The sequence below is a fragment of the Camelus bactrianus genome, chromosome 4 (genome assembly GCF_048773025.1).
Source record: "Camelus bactrianus isolate YW-2024 breed Bactrian camel chromosome 4, ASM4877302v1, whole genome shotgun sequence".
NCBI classification, from domain to species: domain Eukaryota; kingdom Metazoa; phylum Chordata; class Mammalia; order Artiodactyla; family Camelidae; genus Camelus; species Camelus bactrianus.
Window position 1 is genome coordinate 35982470 of NC_133542.1, and position 16615 is coordinate 35999084.

Here is a 16615-nt window from a genome sequence, read left to right on the forward strand (position 1 = left end):
GGACACGGCACAGAAAAGAGGCAAGACACCGTAGGGCAGCATAAATGATTTGTACCTTTCTCAAATAGCTTGGTACTTGGGTCTCCTGGGCAGTTCTGAGTGATTGGTTGGGGGAGAGGGGGTGTCACCCAGTTCCTCTTGGGCTCACCTGATACCATGACATGAAAATAGAGTCATTTAAAGGACAGGGATGTTCAATGACTTTGGCCACATGTAATGACAGATTTGGGGGCAGCCTTCTAGACCCATTTGAGAAAGGACAAATACTCTTTAGCACTCGAGACAGAAAACTGGCTGATTTAGCTTAGAACAGTGGCTACCATTGCAGCCAATTTCAGAACGTCAAAAAGGAAGGTAAGTGTTTGGGGGAAGGGCGACATGAAGGTTGCATCCATCCAAGGCTGGGTTGGTTCATATTGGGATATGGGGTAGAAATTTATCCTTACACATGTAGAACACCAAAAATCTAATTAACAATGTCAAAAATCTATTTTCATACTTCACTCACACAAAACATCACTCTTTCATCCCCGGGGATTTTTCAAGTTCTAAACTACAATCAGCCCTTCTTTCAAAATAACAATAATAGATCCTCTTATTCAGCCAGATGGTGGTGTCTGTTGCACTAGGCTGGGTTCATAGTACAACATCAATAAATGGCCACTTGTAGAGGGACAGACAGGATGCCATTCATAAACACACCTACACCTCTCTCCTTCTCCCATCCTAAAATATCCCATTGTCAAGACACCATGGGGGCTTAATCTCATTTGGGGGAAGAAAGGAAAACTAGAAAAGGTAAAACAATGCAAATGGAAAAGCAATTTCTTCGGGAAAAATAGTACATTTAATCTCTGAAGGGAATGATCACAGGTGGGCTTTTTAAAGTGTTGTTTTGTCCTTAGGGACCATTTGAAAGAAGGAATTCAACAGTTTTTCCCAGTCCTTGAAAACCTGTCTTGGTGAAAGCTGCACATTGTCAACCAGAGACATTACAACTGGGAGATGGAGTTAGAATTCTTGCTGAGTGAGTTGGCTGAGTCTTATGAAATGAGTATTTGTTCCAATTACGTGTTCCAAAAAATAGATAACTCATTTTGAGAAGGAAAGAGTATTGGCTCAAAATTCATCAGGGAAGGGAAAAAGACATGCCAGTGTGTTCCATGGCCAGTGTGCACATGCTTTTCACAGGCCTGGGGGACTCACACTTTTTGGTGCTTTGTCATTTTCCTGATCTCAGTCCTACCTGGGACTGGCAGGGGTTGGGGCGGATGCTGACTAGTCTTTGCTCCTGCTCTTAATAAGCTATACTACCTGGTTATATAACCCTAATCCATCTCCACAGTCCAGGGCTCAGATGACTGGCCTGTCAGCAAAAAGTGTTAGAAAAATGTTAATTCAACAATGTTGGAAGGATGTTATTTCTAGAGCTAAACTCCTCAGGGAAAATGAGAAATCGTTGCTCCTGGGATTCAACTCCTCCACACTGACAGAGATTTCTTTCCTGATGTTTTCTTCCCAAATAATTTCCCAATGCCTGGGGTGCCCTGACATTTGGTCCAAATAAAATGCTGGAACAGACTCCTAGGATACAACTATCTTCAAACTCTACACAAGAGGGGCGTTTATTATAGAGAATCAGCATCCATTAGGGCATGAAACATCGGGGGCCTGCTGGCACTCGCTCCTCACGCTGAATCACTTCATGATATAGACACTATTTCTTTTCTGGCTTTACAGCAACTCAGTTTATAACCTAAGGCATTTTCCATACTTCCAGGCAACAAACACTAGCTTCTTTTGCGTCTCAATAGCACATAATTTAAGACAGTGGGAAAAAGAGCTGGAGAATAGTTTCCAGTGCAAGGAAAACACCATGCAGATGTTTGCCCTCACTCCTGAATTCTGATGGCAAAACTGAGAATTGTTTATTTGTTCTGAAGTCAAACCCAAGGAATTTATTTGTTAAAGGCTGGGGGCTGGGGTAGGGGTGGGAAGTAGTGACATAATATATTCCTAATACTGAAATATTCAACACATGGACCTAGGATTTTGAACCCCCAAAGAATTTATATCTTTCTAAATGGCTGATTTCTTGATCAAATTTGGCGTACAGGATGTCACAGAAAGGACATACCCGGATAAACACCTGAGGACTATTTTGCTAAAACTGTACATTCACCTTTTGTAATTGGTTTTTCTCCTCCAAGATAGCAAGCTAGGAATCAGTCCTCTATCTTGAGCCATTTATTGAGAACAAACAAATGAAATTGGAAAAGACATGACTCAATTGAAGTTAAATACCTGACTTTGGTGTATGAGAATCATAAACTTGCTTACGGTCTATCTGGTCCGCAAACACCTCCCCATAAATCATCCAATAGGGCATGTAGAAGATGTTCTTGGCCAATTTCCATGATGGCTCCTCATTGGGAAAGAGAATGGCTTGCCTGGCGACCCCAAAACTCATCAGCACCACCAGCATAATGATGACAAAGTACATCATGTCTATCATCTGGAAGGGTGGGGAAGCAGAGGAAGAAACAAAAGAAAACCAGAATGACTGAGTGTTTCTAAGACGCTGACATTGATGGAAACCTCTGAAGGAGGTTCACTTTCAAGACCACTAATAAGGGATGTTGAGATTATGAGCTGTGTTCAGGTAAGAGAACACTTGGTCTGCTGAAGGAAGTGTCTGCAGAATCTTATCAGTAACTCAAAAATCATGCACATGCATAATGGAACCCCTTCATTTCCAATTGTTTTCTGTGGGACCAAGTCAAGATGAGGCATGGGAGTCATATAACACAGAAGCTCGAGTCTCTGTATGAATGCAGTACTAACTTTCTCTCTGCTCCTGCGAAAAGCGAAAGTCCTCCTTGGGTCTCTTTCTTCTTAACAAAATTGGAACTGGGATATTTGAACTATTTCAAGAACTATGCAATGCTGTAAATTCCCTTAATTGTGAAATGTTAATGGAGAGCAGAAAAGCACAAGGAAATAATCATTTGTAAACAAAGCTAGGACAACCCAAATATCCATCTTATACCATCTTACTCTTGCCTCATTGTATGGTATTCTACCACAAACCAGGCTCTCAGAGAACCACTTTCTGCACTTTCTTGGGCAGTACATCCTATGAGTTGTGGGGGATGTTTGTGTAGGCATTTGAATCAGGTAGCCTAATGAACCATCCCTGTGATTACTGTTGAAATGCTGGATTTTCATCCTGACATGTTTACAAAATTCTCTTGACTCCATGCAAGTACAATGTTATTTCCTGTTCCTCTTTATTATTTATTTCTTTTTTGCTTGTTTCCATGATGCATGTTTTCTGGGATCTGTTTCTCATATGCCAAGTTACTTTCCTTTTATCACTGAAAACAGATGAGGATGTAATAACTATTATTTCCCTGGCCAGAAACCATTGCCTCCTTCTTTTAGACATAGTTCCCACCCATTTTGGCCACAAAGGTAGGTGTCTTTTCCAGGCTGGGTTAGTCATGGTACCTTACCCTCTAGCAACAGTGACAGGAGGTAGGCATGTGACAAGGCAGGCCAATTAGAATCCTTACTTTGGTTTTTTTCTCAACTGAAGCTGAGAGAGAGAAGCTCCCTTTCTCTCTCTGTAATGAGGTGAATCCAGAGTATCTGAGACTGAGTATCCCACTAGTGAAACTGATCAGAGTGAACGAAGCAGATAGTCCAGAGAGAAGAGAGCATGTCATGATGGTAGTTGAGGGCTTGGCTACAGTAGCTTTTAAGTTCAGTTTCATCATGCCCTGCTGTAAATCAACATACTCGTCCTGGATTTAAGCTAGCTGGGGACTGGTTTCTATCCATTGCATCTAATCATCTAATACAAAAGATCACCTTCTCTTGGACATCAAATTTCCTGAAGGAATGTCCATCCACAAAGAAAGACCCATCATAATTTTATCAATGGTAATGAAGGCTTTAAATTAGTTTTAAAATTTTATTTTGCAAGAATATATTCCATGGTGCCAGTTATTGGGATTAAAATATTACAGCCTTCCTGATTGCCTTTAGGGCCCTGGGGGCTTAATATATTTTAGGTCAATTAATCAACTTTAGAGGCAACTTCAAAAGATCTCTCTCTCAAGTATTATCTGCCTTTGAAACAGAATAAAAATCTCTCAAAATTTGATATTCATATTTGTTCACTGTCCTTAAAGGTATATGCTAGTTAATTAGTTATTCTTTTCACAATTTAGTGGCCTCAGAACTCTTTTAAAAGTGAGCAAGCCAGATGTGTGGGAACAGTTTTATAGGAAACATGGGTCAGTTTCTCATCCTCCCTCTCTTGTAAAATTCTTTCATCATCTATTTACAAAAAGTTCTATTAATGAAAAAAGCACGAATGGGTTCTTCATGTTACGTTTGTTTAGACTGATTAAAAGGTGGGTGGGGGGAGGAAGGCGTGTACTCCTGAGATTTAGGAACTGGTTTGACCCAAGAAAACCCAGCCAGTAAATACAGCAGCTGCGCTAATCTAATTTCTCAGGACTGTTTTCCTTCAGCTTGAATGTGACGTCTACTCAAAGGGTCAAAACAATCAAAGAGAAGAAACATTGTTCCCAAACACTCAATTTCATCTATTTCAAAGAAGTCTTAGCTTCCATACAAATACTGAAATATGTTAGAGTGAAGTGCAGAAACAGGACATTATGAGTGAGAACTTCAAGAATTTCTGTTTTTGAAGCTTAACTATCCAATTGGTTTGATATTAAGAGAGCTGATTCTGTCTCATTCTTTGAAATATCCTTTGGTTCTATTCTATAGAGGAGAGTACATACTGTAGTGATTAAGCATGTGTTCTCAGATGTCAGAATACCTGAGTTTTCATCTTGGCTCTGCTAGTAAAAACTGGTAGGTGATCTTGGGCACATTGGTCTTTTTTAAATTTGTAAACTGGAGATAGTAATAACAGAAATAATGCATATTATTTTTGTAAGGATTAAATGAGATAATGTGTGAAACACATGTGGGTAGTTATCAGGAAATGTTAATGTGTTATTATTAGAATTGGAAAGAGGTAGTAGGGCTGTGGAGTCAGATAGCAGTTTGAATCCCTCCTTTGTTCCTGGCCCAGTTTCAGTTTCTTCAGTTGTTAAATGAAGACTCTAAAACTGATCTCATGGGTTTGTAATGATGACGGACAAGTCTGACATGGCATTTGGCATATAGTAAATGATGGCTATTACTGTTGTTTTTATTCTACGTAAGTGAGCTTTAGTACAAGGCTGAGAGAAGCACTGAGAAGTGGAATGTGAAGGAAAGGGGTTGGAATTTCATTAAGTGATCCTGGATCTGAAGACCAACTTGAACCATACTTGATCAGTATCATGTCCAGGCATGTCAGCAGCCTACAGTCCCTAGGTCACAGGGCAGAGTGAGTGACTTGGCTATTTAGTACTACACAGGGGCTCTCTGATGTTGTGGGGCTTTCAGTATAAGCACATCTGGGCATATTTTGTTAAGCTTCTGGCCTGGCAGTCCATCTGGCTCACTGATAATTTCTGTAGGCATATTTCACCTACCTTCTAGATCAGTGACTCAGTCACTGAATTATCTTAAAAGCCACATGAAAGAGAACAAAGCCCCCCAATATACTCATTTTCTACTTATTCTTGACTGATAAGTGAAGTCATTCATAAGTTTGAAAGTAGAAAAAATACAGTACATCTCTCTTGCTCACTCTATAGTAAGGTTTCACTCTCATCAAAACTGGGGATCATTATGGCATTATTAAAAAGATAGACATGAATTTTAAAATAATCTTCCTGCATTAGTGTGATTTTAGTTATTTCCAGTAGTTAAAGGCAACTCCATCTTTTAAGACTAATATATCTGGCTTGTTTGGGTCTTTCCACATTTTATTTATTAAAATAAGGTAAGAATCAATCAGAAAAACAACCAGATTATGTAACTGCCTATTGTAGTGGTTCTCAACAGAGGGCAATTTGCTCCACAGGCAACATATAGCAATGTCTGGAGACGTTTTTGTTGTCTTGTGTACGTATGTATGTATGTATGTATGTGTGTGTGTGTGTACATCCATGCACGAGTTACTGGCACCCAGCAGGTAGAGGCCAGTGATGTTGCTAAGTACCCTATGATGCACAGGACAGCCCTCCCCACCAAAGAATTATCTAGTCCATAACAGCAACAGTGTCAAGGTTGAGGAAACTTGGCCTAATTTTGCAGCTGTTATAGTTCTTTACTTTCATTGGGTCCATTTGAGAATATTTGAAAATCTCATAGAAGCTTGTCCTCTCTATCCAGGAAATTCATACATCCATACATTTATATATATAAATTGTGCGGAGAGCACACAGATCCTCACTCCTAAATCTCTTTCAGAGACTCTAAGTTGAGACTGTCTGCTTTTACATGTAGAAAATTTCACCACGATTTCAAATTCACTACTAAAGTACAAAGAAGATGATTTAAGAGGTAGTGTAATAGAGTAAAATACACATTTTTTTCCTAGTAAAAAAAAAATTCCCAAATGAACTGGGATTCAGTTTTGGGTAAGTTTAACTCAAGCTTACTGAATTCGAGTTTTTCTCCTCTAGAACGGGCTTTGTGACATTTGCCCTTAACAGTGCTGGTGTTATGTATACCAAGCTTTTGTACAAAAGGGTTAGGAATAGAGCAGAATAAGTATGCTCACTGATTTCCCCTTTTTTCATTGTACTTTAACAAACATAGCATGAACATGGTAACATGTGAGCTAGACACTATTGGACATTTAACATGTGTTATTTCTAATTATCACAATAACCTTCAACATGCATTTATTACTATTTGGAAATGGTAAATTGCATCTCAGAGAGGTTAAATAAATTGTTCAAGATCTCTCCTTTTAGATTCAAACTCCCTCTCTGTATGAGTTTGTCAGTGCTTTTGTAGGAAGTCTTGGCTGTTTAAGAGTCATTTTAGTAGCAGTACATACCTTCACACACAACAGCAATCATAAACGTTGATTTGGTGACTGAAAGGTAAGCAGCAATGAGGTAAATAGCAAAACTTGGGTGAGAGTGAAAGGACATCTGTTGACCAATTGTTCGACTGTTTCAACAGTTCATACAATGGAAGTGGAGTAGAGGATATCAGCAATGAGGTTTTTCAGTAAGAGGTGTTTGCCACAGTAAAATGGATATACTTGGCTTTTCCACATATGCCCTGAAAAGGTTAGGTAAGGAACACACTTAGAAAAGTAGGGTAACTGACAGAAAGCACCCAGCTTCTGGGCTTCAGGCTCTGATTCTTCCTCTGGGGAGTTTGGAGAGGGAACTGATTTACTTGTGTATTCCCAGGATCACACTGAGGCTGTCCTACCAGGCTCAGTCTTTAAGGAGAAAGTCTGGACACTAGTGTACGGTCAAGGAATATTGGAACAAATCCACAGCCATGTGTGGGGAAGCCTATCAGTTTGGCATTTGGGATTCTTTTTTTCTGAAGAATAAGGTAAGTAGGGGCATGATTCTGGAACTCAGACTTTAACAGACATCATTTTCCTGTAATGTAATGAAACACAGGATATATCGACAGAACTTAATGTTCAACTCAAATTCAGTCTAACTCAACTCAACTCAAATGGATAAACTATGTTTTTTCCCCTTTGTGTGGGGAGAGACATTGTAGAACTTCATTAAGACAAAAAGAATCTGTTAAAAATTTAGAGTGTAGATCAATACCATCTCCAATATCCAGCTACAATGTAACCTCCATATGAAGCCTTCCCTGACCAACCTCTTCTCTATGCTCTGTTGTATTTTATACACATCTCTGTTACAGTATTCTCACACTGAATGGTAATTCTCTCTTTCTCTCATCATCTATCTCACTGAATGAGTGTCTTTATATACTCAACGCCTACTTGGGTGCCTGGTACAAAATAGATGATGTTTATATATATTTGTCTAAGTGAATGAGTGAGTGATGGTTAATTCTCTAGTTATGTATATAGATGTAGTCAAACTTCTGAACACTCAAAAGGTATTAAAAAGGAAAACACCCCCAGAGCCATTTCAGACACTGACAACAGGTCAAAGTACATTATTTCTCTCTTTCTATGATAACCATTCCTTCTCTGAGAACTTGTAACATGGAATCAGAGGACCCTGCTTACCATTTTTCCAATCATCATTACATATGGGCCCAAATACTTGTTCACGCCGAAGATGTCTAATAGACGAATGTACCAATAAATGATATTCACACAGTAGATGACTCTCCCATCACTCCTGAAGGGCTGGTCTTGGAGACGAAGGATCATTCCAACAGAGAACAGAAGGATGGCTATGAGGTCTGTAACATTCCAGTACTCCTGAAGCCACACCTTCACTTTTTGTAGCAACTTCCCTGGCTCTGACATCAGAATCTAAAAGGCAAGGAAGAGAGTGGGGTTAGGCCTGATTTCTGTCTATACTTTCAGCCCGGTTGGCAATCTGTTAGCTGACATCAGTAGCTTGTTTTGTCTCCCTGTATCTACTCAGGACTCTGATGGCCTAAGCTTAGCTCAGTGTATATAAACAGTAAGTTTAATCCTTTAGGTTGCCTTACAATTCCAAGACACACATTAGGGTTTTGCTATAAAATTACTGATTCCTAATACCCTGCAAATCTCCGAAATTCTCCATCTCTGAAAACGGTATCACCACATTGAGTTACTCAGGTCACTAACTTAGGAGAACGCCTTTATTCCTCTTTCACACTCATATCCTCTGCATCAACATGTCCTATCACCTTTATTTCTAAATACAACCTAATCCAACCACTTCTCACCACCTCCACTGTTGCCACTCTATCCTAAGCCCTATCACATCCACCAGAAGATTGCCACAGCCTCGAACTGGTATCCCTGCCGCCTTGTTGCCCACTCAGCTGTAATGTATTTGCTGAGAAGACAGAAAGATCTTTTCAAAGCCTAAGCCATGATCAGGTGGGGATTACACAGTTGCATGGCTAGGTAAAAATTCATCAAGCTGTTCCCTTATGAGCTGTTTATTTTCTTATAGGTGAATTATACCTCAGCTTAAAAAAGAGATGAGAGCTACATGAACAACTGCAAAAACTAAAGCAAATTATGGTAATTGAATATTTAAGCCTTCTGATGGCTTCCATGACAAATACAGAAAGATTCAAACTCCATACGGTGGCCTCATTTCACATCCCACTGTATTCTCCCCATTCTCCACCCTGAGGCTGTGGTGGTCTGCTCTTAAGCATAACAAATCCATTCTATACTCAGAACACTTGCACTTGTTCCTTCTGTTGGGCATTATCTTCTCCCAGATTTTTACATGCCTGGCTCCTTCTCACCCTCAAGGTCTCCACTCAAATTTCCCCTTCTGAGGAGGAACTTCCTTGACCACCCTCCCTCAGGGGTCTCCACATCCCCAAGTCACTTTCTAATACATTATCCTATTTTTTGAAGATTTCATCACTATGTGGAAATCTTCTGTGTGCATGTATATGGGCGTGTAGCTGTGTGCCTGTCTAGCCAGCCAGCTATCGCCTATCCACGCGCTCCTCTCGACAACCATCCATCTCTCTGGTCATCTAGGTCATCTATCATCTCTCTCCCCTACACTGTGAACTTGGAGGACAGACCCTTTGGTCCCCAGGGCCTGCTACACAACAGACCCTCAATAAATATTTGTTGACTGACTGACTTGCACAGACACCTCCTAGCAATTCTCCACTCTTGGATATCTTAACTGTGGGGAGGTACTCTGACTTATTTTAAATCTAGACGGGCCTTTTGCTAGCCCACACTCTGTGAAACACAGTCGGATAGTAGGAGTTGCCACCCATCCTGCCCAGGATGTGAGGAGCCTCGTGAGGTTATGTAGCAGGTCTACCTTCATGAATCATTTGTATTCACCTCTGAGATCTCCACCTCTTCAAGCCATTACCCACCCCTTTCCCGACTCAGGATCTCAAAGGAGAGGAGAGCACAGCCTGGGGACAGGTCTAATCTGCAGCTAATTATTGGAATCCTCACGGTCTCCTTAATGGCTTGCCTTGGCCTGAAATACTAAGGAAAGGAGGTCTTAGTAAGTCAGGACTAGGGCTTGGAAGGCTGAGCAAGACAACCAAGAGCCACCTGGCAGTCTCATTCTTTGCAGTGCCTCATTCATAAACCCTAGTCCTGAGCATGCATCGGGATCACCTGGAGGACTGGTGAAAACACATCAGATACTCAGATACTCTGGTGGCCCCCATCCTAGAGTTTTTGCTTCAGTATGCCTGAATGGGGCTTGTGGATTACATTTCCAACATGCTCCCAGGTCACACCAGTGACCACAGTTTGGGAGCCCCCACCCTCCCGATGAGGAATTCCTGCAGCAGCTGCTGTGCTGACAGCTTCTCAGCCAGGCTCCACCTGAACTAGGCAAACCTTTGTGTGTGCACGTGCTGGACGGTGGGGAATGCCTTGGCATTCCGCTAACCTTTGGCCCACACTTTTCTAAGGTTTATAGTATAACTTTTTTAACTAGTGAAAGTAATCTTGTGAAATCTCAACATAAAAAGAGATAAAAGCAGAATGGCTGGGGTGAAGCAGGAGTGAAAAAGGCACCTTCCCTTCTCCAGCCAGCTCTTAGGTGCCTCTCTTAGCAACTTGAGTTCTGAGAAGCAGCCCAGTTTGCAACCACTGGGGGAGTGGAAAAAGCGGTGGGCCTTGAGCCGGGTCAGTCCGATTTAAGATCAGGCTCTCCTTTCTTGCTGTGGGATGCAGAAAAATTGCTCAGTCCTGGAGTCGTAGTTCCCATACCTGTAAAGTGAGGATGTCCTCACAGCTGTGCCATTTACCCCATGGAGTTGCCGAGGGGAGGGGGCAGGCCCCAAATGAGAGAACGTCTACACGGCACCGTGAAAACAGTTACACGCAATTAAGGGATTACTGGGGCTTGTCTTGGTGACTATGCACAGAAATATGTGGTGCTGGGAAGGGGAGGGCAGAATGGGAAACCACAAAGCCCTCCTTGTATGTCCTTGGGAGGGCGTGGAAGCCTACAGACTGTTCCACGTTTCCAGGATCTTGCATCTGACGTCTCGAGGGCCTGCGTGCTGACTGTGAGGAGGCATGAGGCGGGAACTGTGGGGTCCTCACCAGCTTGGCAGTTGAGCATTTGTGTCAGGGGTTCAGGGACATGGGGTGAGGGGGCAACTGGGCCACAGAGGAAGAGCTCAGAGACTCTGGTGGTCAGTGCCTCCCACCCCACAGCTTCCTACAGAACAGGGACTCTTCACTGACCCTCTCCTGACCCCAGGCTCCTGAGGCCTGCCCTCTCCGCTATTATATGCCGCCTCAGGAGAAATGGATATCCAGGCCTTGAGATTCCTGGCAGCTTGCCTGCTTGGCAGCCTCTTCCAGAACAGTCCGTGGAGTACAGACTGCTCCCTGTCTTCTTCCAGTGTAGTCCCTGGAGAGATTCCAGTCTCCCCGCTCAAGTCTTTCCCTTTTCTGCTTATCATGGGGAAGGAATATGCATCTGGGCTTTAAATCACAAAGCCAGGGAGCTGGCACTTCACAGCAACAGAGCCCTCAGCAGTAGTGGCCTCAGTTCTCAGAAAGCTACACAAAGACCAAAGTGAATTTATTACTGTTTTTCAGTTTACAGATGGAAAGGCGCAACACTGTTCAGGAAGTGGAAGGCACTATGAATGGGAAAAATCTAAGTGTAGACAACTAGCTGGAAGGAGGCAAAGGCATCCGTTAAAAAAAAAAAAAATTCAGTCCCTTATAAACTGGGACTAGCGTACCCACCTCCATACTCTCAGGATGGGGGCATGGTGATTAGAATTTAAATATACCCCAAAGCAGTTTAAAAACTCAAGAGAAGGGCTCTAAATATTTATACACGTTTGTCTTTTTAAAAAATGATCCCAGTTCAATGGCATCTTTTTCTCTGGAGAACATTCTAGAGCTAAGCCCTAAGACAGGAAGACCCTTTTAACCTGTTTTAGTAACGAAGGCAAGGGTGGGCTTGTGGGTTTGTAGGAATCCCTTTTTCCTATGGAGCCCAATGTTTTCCCAGTCCCTCTAGTACAGCAAGCAGGGTAGTCCCAGAGCTCATGAGAATGTAGTGGACTTGACAGGGAGTAACTCTTACAGAAAAGGCCTCTCCTGCTGACTGTAGTTCCAGGGGGAAATGCAGAGGAATGTCACAGGCACAAGCCTGCCTCCCCTATGGGTTTGGGACTGGGATTTGGGAGCATGTTGGGCAGGGTTGCAGAGCCCTCTGGTGGATTATTGCTTGACTACATTCATCCTAAGGGCTCTGAATCTGATGGCCCCTGAGGCCAGCTTTGACTAAAGTCAGTCACAGGAGGGTGGCGTTCTGATGGCTCCTTTTCTGCGAGGGGGTTGGTGGGAAAATAGAGGGCCCTACCCTGTCAACCTGAAGGACAAGAAATACGCTCAATTTGCCTAGCGCTGGTGGCGAGGCTGGTGTCCAGCAGGTGCATAATAAATACTGAGAAGGAATAAATTAATGAATGAAAACATAGTTCCTCTTAGAGCTGCTGAAACGCATTTTTCAGAATCATAGTTATTGGAAGACTGTGTCCAAAGAGACCCAGAGTAAGGAACTGCAAAGGGAGTTAAAAATGGACAATTTGAAAATTTTAAAAAGATTTAAAAAATAATTAAAAGTCCTGTTTATTAGGACGAGGAAAGATGGGTGTAAACAGCGTTGAAGACAACTGGAGGGTTTCTTGGGGCAAGAGCTGTGCTAGCAGAAAACAGACTAGATCCCAAGCCATGTGTGGAGTTGACAACCCTATAAACACCCTGAAGCCTCCTAGGTTTGTCAGCAGCCGTCAAAGCCAAGTTCTTTATTTCTGCAGCAGCATTAGAGACACAGCTTCTGGCTTAATTTGGATCCTGAGCGTTCCCCTCTCCCCTCCCTCCACAGATGCAACTAACCACTGTCTCTCTCCTCTGTTCTCTTTTGTGAAAGCAGTTACCTCTCTCATCTTTTCTATTCCCAGGGTGAAAATATAGGAAATGACGATCCATTCCTGGGTAGAAGGCCAGCGCTCCATCTTCACTAACACGATATAGTTGAAGAGCATCAAGTAGCCGATGTACGCCAGCTGTAAGGAAACACAATACAGTGCTCTGGCTGCGAAGACCCGGGAGCGCGGCAGGACAAAACAAGATCAGCAAGCAGGACTAGGAATTCATGACACAATGAACTTCCGAGTTCTCAATTACGAAAAGAACTTTAAAACACTTTAATATTTGAAATAATCTGATAAACAACCTTCCTTTTAATCCTTGCGTGGGTCTCTGAGTCCCAGGACTTTGCTTGTACCTATGTGTCATCATTTTGTTTTGCGTTTATCCCGTTTCTTGTGTTTTCCTGGCTAAAAAGGGAACCTCTTCTCTCAGGGTCTGCTCTTGCTCATGCATGAGCCTTGGGTCCTTGGACTAGGACAGCACAGTCGATTTTTGCCTAACGAATGCTAGGTAGATTAAATGTCTGTGAGAAGGGAAGGCAGACACATGCTACACTTGTAAATTAGTCAAACCAACATAAAAATAGCTTGGGCTTTCTTGGAGCCCTACTTTAATTCTCTTCTGAGTTAGTGTCTTTTTTTTCTCCTATCTTAATGTGCTTGGCTTGGCAGTGCCCTGGGAGGGCTTTATGTTTTATCCCTGGACCATCTTCCAGCCCTATCCAAGCTGGGATATTCCCTTCCTGGTTTCTGTTTCTTTGAAGCAAAACCAGAGAAGACAAAGCAACTTACAAGGAAGAATCAATCTGCAAGGCCGATTGTGGCTTGGAGTGAGGTTTAATCCTCATGAGGCAACAGCACCCGAGGCTGAACCCTGATGGAACTGGTTGAGTAGCTGGGTGCCCAGAAAAACTCAGGGTTCAGGTTTGGTGACTGTCACTGGAGGGTTCAGGTATGTATGTCTAGATGAGTGGAATGTAGGAGGGCTGGTGAGGTTCTTATGTAAGGGGCTGAGGAGCCTCTGGAGAAAAGACTCACTCTAGGGGTAATGGCATGAAGCTAACTAAAGCTTTTCTAGGCAATGCTTCAAGTTGAGTAAAGTACTTGCTGGCTTTAGGGGCCTCGGGGGCTGAATAGGGACTAAGAGTGAGTTAATTCAAATGTGCACTCTTCAGAGTTTCGGTAACAAAGAACAGGACACAGTGTAGGCAGAAGGACTGAGGCCTTGAGAATTCTTGTGATAGTGTGACTCTCCTGGAGCCAGCTTAGACGGTAGAGAAAGATGCAGCCTGGCTGGGAGATAAAGGGGAACGAACGGCCCTGCAGAGCTAGAGAAACGCTGCTTCTTCTGCAGACGGGACCTCTTTCCTCTTCTCCTTTCCATCCCCCCTTTTCTTCTGTCCCCCCCCCCTTGCTTTTCTTCTGTTTTTCTCCTCCCCCTTTTCTTCTGTTTTCACCTCCCCTCTTCTTCCCTTTCTCCCTTTCCATTCCTTTCTTCTTTTTAAAATAAATGAATACATATATCTTAATATATCTTCTCAGACCCTATTATGTTGACAGATTTACAGGCACAACTATATAATTTCTCATCTCTTGAAGGGTGGGCGTATGTTGGAGCTCAGTGAGATAATGTACGAAAGTGAGAGGGCAGCTATGAAGGTGCTGGAGGGTCAGCAGCACCCTCCATCTGAGGGATTCCCGCTTGTCAAGGCACCGTCTTTTATTACTGTGTCTTAGTTCCTCCCTCTCCTCCTTTAGCATCATTAGCACGTTGTGAAAACCTCACCTGACAAGAGTCTACTCAAACTGAAATCGTGTAGGGTGGTGTTTAAAATGCAATTTGTTTCATATGGTTCCTATTTACCATTAGACACTTGCATCAACTCTCTAGGCCCTGTGAGTACTGTATTTTACAAAACACAAGGAAAGGACTTCAATGTTTAAATGCTAAAATACACCCTCAGTCTCCTTCTGACCTGAAATCCTTCTCTCTTTCTTTCTGGTTGCTTCCTTCTCTTTGTTGGATCAAATTTCGTTGCCTCTGGGGAAATGAATCTTGTTAACTGCCCAGCTTTTATCTTTTTACCCAATTCATTGCAAAACATTCCAAAGCACTATCTTTTCTTGTCATTTGTAGGCCCAGGGACACACACACACACAATTCTTCCAGAACCTCTGCATTTTAATAGTGAAATAATGCCTTCAATCTGCCTCAGTCCTCTGAACGGGTCTATGTGCTTGTTTGGCAGAAGGATTAGTGTTTGGTGGGAGGAACGCAGATGGAAAGCCAGTGAAACCTGGATTTAAATTCTGACTCAAGTACTTCCACGCTGTATCATTTTGCATAAATCACTTCACCTGCCTGGGCTCCTTCTGTGAAATGGAGACGATTGTTACTCACCCTGTAGAGCTTTTGGAAGCGGGAGGGGAATACACCTCTATCTCCTGACACAGTACAGAGGCCCAGTGAATGGTGGCTGACATGATTTACACCTTTTTTTTCAAGGAATTTCTGTTCCTCTTGTCTCCTCTTACCTCAGTCTTTCCTTCCTCTTTACCTCCTGTTAACTATTTCTGCCTCTTTTTTAAAATTCTTTTTTCAAATTGACCTCATTGCTTATTCCTCCATGATTCCTGCCTGTTCTTTACAACACAGTTACTCTACAATGCTTTTCTTTTCATAATCAAGCTACAATATAGTATTTTGGGACAACTCTCAAAATATGGACTTCCAAAAATAGGGTTTTAAACATATTTAAATGGCAGAACAGAGGATTGGCTGCTGCCTTGGAAGCAACCTATATGAGAACTCGCTAACATTCATGAAGCCTTGCTTCATGGCATGCTTTAATGGTGTGTGTGTATGAATATATATTCACATATACACACATATATATTCCGTAAGCTTTAACAAGCTGTGTGTGGAATGCCATAGCTTTGAAAAGAAACATAATTTTATGATTTTTAAGTTAGTGTGAATCCTGTAAGAATTTGTATTTTATTTGCTTATATATTCTTTTTATAAATTTGCCATTAACTAAGATGCATGACTCCTAAAATATGAAACACAAGCACCAAAGCCTGTTGAAGCTACCTGGGGACTCCTGGTGGGCTCGGCCGTTCGTAACTTCTTCCCAGGCCTTTTCCTACTGCCACCAGAGAGTGGAGGGGCTCTGGTGTTACTAGAGAAAGGAGTCTGTTCCTGCTGGAGAAGCCCAGAGCACACCCTGTGTCCTCTGACCTGGCACAACTTTGCACCCTGAATTGGCATCCTCTCTAGCTAGGCACCTGAAACAGCCTCTCATCACAAACCAGCCTGGGAGCCAGCTGGATTCCTGCCTCCTTTCTTCTTGGAAGAGAAGAGGCTCCAACCTGCTCCTCTGGAAACTTGCTAGGATACAGAAGCAAGGTTTTGTGGAAATGAGGTGTGATCTACCTTTCAGAACCTTGGGAGTATAGAAGGGGATACTTTCGGAAATTAGAGTGGAAAATACTCTTACAGAAAAAAGCACAGCCAAAAGCAAATGGAACCTTTGATATAAAGCTGAATTTTATTTAAGCATCTCTGGGTATCTCTATTTACTTTTTTGAGGCCTGGGCCTTGTCAATATATATG

General features: G+C 42.5%; 1 protein-coding gene across 7 annotated transcripts in view; it reads right to left on the reverse strand.

Moving 5' to 3' along the window:
• TRPM3 (transient receptor potential cation channel subfamily M member 3) overlaps positions 1-16615 on the reverse strand; it is a 259670-nt gene that overhangs the window by 71364 nt on the left and 171691 nt on the right. For all 7 annotated transcript variants that reach the window (XR_012506377.1, XR_012506376.1, XR_012506375.1 and 4 more), the window contains 3 exons: positions 13006-13134; positions 8159-8410; positions 2341-2515 (listed from right to left, as the gene is read on the reverse strand). Coding sequence is in view for 2 of the 7 variants with exons in the window: in XM_074361686.1 (XP_074217787.1) it covers positions 2341-2515; positions 8159-8410; positions 13006-13134 (556 nt within the window). In the remaining 5 variants the exon portion in view is untranslated. The remainder of the gene's footprint in view (positions 1-2340; positions 2516-8158; positions 8411-13005; positions 13135-16615) is intronic.